Genomic DNA, 6,053 nt, shown 5'->3' with positions numbered 1-6,053 from the left:
ATTTTAATTGAAAAATAAAAATTTTATTTTTAAATATTAAATATTTATATTTTTATATTTTACTAAATATTTTAATACAATTGAATTTATATAAGTATTATTTATTTAAAATCAATATTTAATTTCAAATTAAAATATATATTTAAATATTTTATATCATATCAAAATAATTTACACGTCACGTATCTAGCTAGTTAAACAAAACTAAAATACCAAAGATAATGACTCCCCAAAAATATTTGGTGTATTCTTTATTTTAAAATTTAATTACAAAATACTTGTCCAAAAACATATACGTCATGCTAATATCTTTGATTTGATTATAGAATCTCAAATTCCATTATCTTCTTTTCTTCTTGACCAAAAAATAAAATTATTACAACAAATCCTAAACAGCCGCTATTTAAAGCCCAACCACACCTGCAGCATACCACGCACACATCTCAAACTGAAACTCAAACTCTCATAGCAAAAGCTTCAAACTCGACCCCAAAAAAACTGAAAAAATCCACTCAAACCGTTTAACACTTCACACCACAAACATGATAGCTTACCTTGAACACTTCGTTCATGGAAACGACACAGAATCATCTCCAAACGACGACGTTTCTTCCCTCCAAAGCTCTTTCCATTTCGCCCCAAACTCCATCGCCACCAAAGACTTCGGCGGCCTGAAATCCTCCAACCCCCTCGCCGTAATCCGTCCATACTCCACCGCCGACGTCGCGAGAGCCGTCAAAGCAGCAGCAACAACCACAAACCTAACAGTGGCCGCACGTGGGAATGGCCACTCCATTAACGGCCAAGCCATGGCAGAAAAAGGACTAGTCCTCGACATGCGCGCCACCGCGGAGGAACATTTCCAACTCCTCTATCTCGAAGGATTACCATACGTCGACGTTTCAGGAGGGGCATTATGGGAAGAAGTGTTGAAACGCTGCGTTTCGCAGTTTCAACTTGTTCCTAGATCGTGGACGGATTATCTCGGGCTAACGGTGGGTGGAACGCTCTCTAACGCCGGAGTTAGTGGGCAGACTTTCCGTTACGGTCCACAAACGGCAAACGTAACAGAATTAGAAGTCGTTACTGGGAAAGGTGAAAGCTTAGTTTGCTCCGAAAATCAAAATTCAGAGCTTTTTTTTGCAACGCTTGGTGGCCTCGGTCAGTTTGGTATCATCACTCGAGCTAGAATCATTCTTCAACAAGCCCCTGATATGGTAATTTCATGTGCACAACCATTAACTAAGCCAGTTTAAAGAGATTATTTTTATTACTGAACTAATTATTATTATTATTTTTTAATTAGGTGAGATGGATAAGGGTGATCTACTCGGAATTTGAGGACTTTACTAAAGATGCAGAGTGGCTGGTGACACTACCAGAAGGTGACGGTTTTGATTACGTGGAAGGGTTCGTTGTGGCTAATAATGATGACCCGTGTAATGGATGGCCCACAATTCCGATGGGTTCGAACCAAATCTTCGACCCGGTTCATCTTTCTCCTTCAGCCGGACCGGTTCTCTATTGCTTAGAACTCGCGCTTCACTATCGTAAAACCGCTCGCTCTTCCGAAGTTGACACGGTAATTAACTATCCTAACTAGATAATCACATTAATTAGTTCATTTATCAAATTTTTAAATAATTTTTCGATGAAAAATAATTAATTACTGTAATTTTTTAAAAATGAATAAATAAGAATCCGCACATCCGCATTTGATATCTCTATAGAGTTGTTATAACTGATATAGTTGAACAGAACAAAATAAGGCATTATTAGTGGTAGCGAAACAAATTTAGTGGGACCTGAGAAAAAAAGTCAAATATATGCAGATTTCACCTACACATGTACGAAGTTGAGAAATGGAGGGGGTTTATTTAATTCTCTTCTGGCATAAGCTTGATACATAACGTCACATATCATTTGGGTATAAGTGTTAGTTTTGGAGTTTGAGATTTTATTTTTATTCATTATTTATTTGGAATTTGAATTTTTTTATCTGAAGAGGAAATGGCTATGGTTGGGGGAAAACTGACTACACGGTCGTAATGTATCTTCCATTGGATTTTCTGACACATTACCTCTACTTAAAAGCCTGTGTTGTTGGTTTCAAATTACCAAATGGGACTGTACTTTATTTTTTGGATACCTTAGCAATTAGCATAAAATAGTAAAATTGGGTTTTTCTTGGTTAAGGTTAAAATGGTCATGTAACATTAGTGAGTGCTTCATTTGTTCTGATCGTTGAGATCTCGCTGACGTTTATTTACGGTCCCCACGGTACCGAAAATGGCCAAAAAACCATCATTTTCTGGAATCTGTAGTATTAATATTTAAAATATTTTATGCAGCTATGGATTTTTTTGAATGACGTAAATACCCTTGATGTTGTAGAAAGTGGATAGATTGCTTGGAGGGCTGAGATTTGTTGAGGGTGTAAAGTTTGAGGATGATGTGAAATATGTGGATTTTTTGTTACGTGTTAAGCGTGTGGAAGAGGATGCAAAAGCTAAAGGTATATGGGATGCACCTCATCCATGGTTGAACATGTTTGTGTCCAAATCCGACATTGGCGATTTTGATCGTGAAGTGTTCAAGAAAATCCTTAAACATGGGGTTGGTGGTCCCATTCTAGTCTATCCACTATTGCGAAGCAAGTAAGTACAATTACACAGTTATAGTTGCAAATATTTTTATTAGTAGAAAGGTTTAACTAGTTAGCACTATTAAATTAATGTTTTCAAACTCGAATTATGAATTGATTAGTTATATCAGTTAATATACGTGAAAATATCAAAACGACTTATAATAAAAAACAGAAATAATATTATTGTATACGATTCACCTGAGCCATTTGGCTCATTCCCCGCGATGGACCACCGATTTTAAACAAGGTGGTTAAGAATGGGTCTCTTGTGACTTTGCACTTGTTTTGAACTAGAATGGGACCCCATTGCCATATACTTCACCATCTATTGGTTGTATAGTAGCCTCACTTGTTTCAACATACTGCGGTTGTACCTTCTTTATCTCACCTTGTTCGTACTTTATACTTTCTCTTTTTCACTTCTTGGAAATTCTTTTAATGTTTCTTCTCAAATAGTAGTAGTAGTACTGGTTAAAAAAATTACTTGTTTGTATATTAATTGTATAATTTGTATGTATGTATGCGAATAATTTCAACTATTTCTTTGTTCATATAAGCCACTTTACCCTAAAAAAATTACTTGCTATTATCACATTGTTTCATTTTTAAAAAAACACACATATTTATTAGGCAATTTTTGTCCTATCCTTGTTATTATTCACTATCACTCCTTGCCTGTGGTTGGCTAATAAGGTAACTGGTAACCTACATTCCTTTTTGGTGGGACAGCCATATAAACAAAGCTAATAGCACAATGCACATAAAACTAATTTTAATATTTTTTAATATCAATTTGGAAGGAATGAGTGGTTGAATCGTTACTTTTTTAATTTTTAATTAAAATTACTATTAGATATTGCCTTTTTTCCAACTTTATCAATCTTTAAATTCTGATTCTTTAACGTCAATTTGAAAATTCTGGAGCCACTATCTGCATAATTTTCAAAGCTGTTTAATAAACTTAAAATATTTAATTATTGTTTTAGAACTTAAGAGAAATTATTTTGGCATTCCAAAAAACAACAACATATCTTTCATGATCAATTTTGCCAATAAGAATGGACAATGATGTTTATTCGCCAACAGGATTATAGTGACACCAGGTTTTGTATTCTCTCTTGCAATAGGATTTGATTTCTGACACACAAAAACAAAATCTCCCTTGTGGTTCCACATACACAGGGATATATTGATGCTCTGCTTTTTCTAAGGATTGGAATTTGGTTCCCTCTTCCTCAAGGGTCCCCTCCCCCACCTTGCCCTATCTGCAACTGGTTTAAATCACGCGTGCGACCCATGAATCGACTTCGTGCATTAATTCACTATCAACATTATTAAGACATTCATTACATTGCATGTTTTGTTAGGCCAACAGACCACCATAAATAACTCATTCAAAAGATCAAGATTTGATGAAGTTCTCTAGGTTTACCAAAAAAACTCATCTACATTGAATGATATGTTGCATATACTATTGCATTATGTTCCTTAAAATGTTGAAAAGTATAACTAGGACTTGTTTCACTCAACTTGGTGGACCTAGATCATGCCTTTCTAGAAATTTGTGAAATCAAATACTACTACTATTCTTGTCATCTTGTATCCTAAATCATGATTTGAATTGAAATTTTTCTAATTGATTAATTAATAATTAAGTTTTATATTTTTGTTTTTGTTTTTGTTTTTATGATTACTAATCAGGTGGGATGATAGACACTCAGTAGTGGTACCAGACAGCAACATTTTCTACATAATAGCATTGCTTCGATTTATTCCACCACCACCAAAGGGACCACCTACTGAAAAATTGGTGGCACAAAACAATGCAATTATTCAACTCTGCTACAATAAGGGATTCAATTTCAAGCTATATCTTCCTCACTACTTGTCACACGAGAATTGGATGCGTCACTTTGGAGATAAATGGAATAGATTTGTTCAGAGAAAACAAAATTTTGATCCAATGGCTATTCTTGCACCTGGTCAGAAAATATTTTCCAGAAACCATCTTAAATAATAATAATAATAATTAATTATAGATTATTAGTTATTAGCTAGATTTATAGTAGATTGTTTTTCTATGTAATTTTGTTTTGATATATTTTTTTCCTCCTCGTTGTTTCTTTCCCCAACCAATTACTAAGGTGTATGCATTCATATTGTAAATGAATATTTTTGGGGTGAAATCAATGTGAATCTTTATCCTATAAAGAGGTTCATGCATCAAATTAAAGGGCTAAGATTTTTATGTAGAAAGGTTCGAACTAATCTTGGTGATGCATGACAGGAATATGAACTAGTGATTAATAATAGGTTAAAGTCAGTGTCATCCCATCAAGCAAACTAAATACTGCTTGTCAACAACTATAAGTCCTTTTCCTATATACTCTCTTTGGATTTAGTCTTTTATTAGAACCTAGCTATGTGCCAAATTAAATAGCTATTTGGACCGCGCACTGAACTTATATGTGTCTTATCTGAGACAATGTTAACTGGCTATTATGTTTCTATTCAACTTTGTTGCTTCTTCCCTACCTAGTGCTTAACAGTAGTGTACACTCATTTATTTTTCCATTCAATACAAATTAAGGAGACTTTTCATTATCATGCAATCAATCTAAAAGCTGCAGAGGTCACGGGTTCCCACTTGTTTACTTTAAATGATGAATTTTAATTACTAAGTTTGTATTTGACGACAACAAAAAAAATCAATCTATAATTTAATTTTACTTAAAAAATTATTAAATAAAAAAAAATTGTGGCTCAATTAGTTGGATGTTTGGGTTAGATAATGCTTATATATTGAATGATCCATATTGGAATCGTGAACAAAATATTTTCTTTATAGTATTTTAAACACTCTCAAATATCTTAGAGTTTTTATGCAGAAATACTTAGGATAATTTAGCATATATTCGAGTTTGCACAAGACAGATGAAAATTCGAATATAGGGAAGAAAATCTTGAATTTTTCTGAAGAGAATATATGTTGTGATATTATTTTTGAATTCAGAATGATTTATTTATAGGTCATTTTTTGCGACCCTTGATGAAACAACATCTTTCAACAACACTTTTATCAAAAGATGCCTAAGTGCTCAAGTGCCGCCTACAACTCGCCACTAGCGCCTTTACGCCCACACCCTCGAACCCAGTCCCGGAGGCAGAGCTGGTGTCGTCAGAGGTGACACCGGCAAAAAGGTGTATGGATGAGACAAATGACATAATGATTGAAACCACCACACTAGTCCATTTGACACTTTATCCTCTTATGTTATTTTGTGTAGTTAATGAACATAACTCTTTATAAAAGCTTTTAATGTGAGTGTCACTTTCTATGTGAGACTATTTTCCAAGCATTTATTAGTATTTACTCACTTTCACTTTTCTTGTCCTTTTGGAACAT

At 34.0% G+C, this 6,053-nt stretch overlaps 1 protein-coding gene across 1 annotated transcript; it reads left to right on the top strand.

Annotated features, from left to right (window-relative positions):
• Window positions 1–342: 342 nt before the first annotated feature.
• Window positions 343–4,833, top strand: LOC127091608 (cytokinin dehydrogenase 7). Its single transcript, XM_051030294.1, has 4 exons — window positions 343–1,217; window positions 1,307–1,582; window positions 2,395–2,657; window positions 4,349–4,833. The coding sequence occupies exons 1-4, from the start codon at window positions 543–545 to the stop codon at window positions 4,662–4,664; spliced, it is 1,530 nt and encodes a 509-aa protein (XP_050886251.1). The 5' UTR covers window positions 343–542; the 3' UTR covers window positions 4,665–4,833.
• Window positions 4,834–6,053: the final 1,220 nt, after the last annotated feature.

This window comes from Lathyrus oleraceus, chromosome 6 (assembly GCF_024323335.1).
Source record: "Lathyrus oleraceus cultivar Zhongwan6 chromosome 6, CAAS_Psat_ZW6_1.0, whole genome shotgun sequence".
Lineage (NCBI taxonomy): Eukaryota > Viridiplantae > Streptophyta > Magnoliopsida > Fabales > Fabaceae > Lathyrus > Lathyrus oleraceus.
This window is presented reverse-complemented; position numbering and strand designations above follow the sequence as displayed.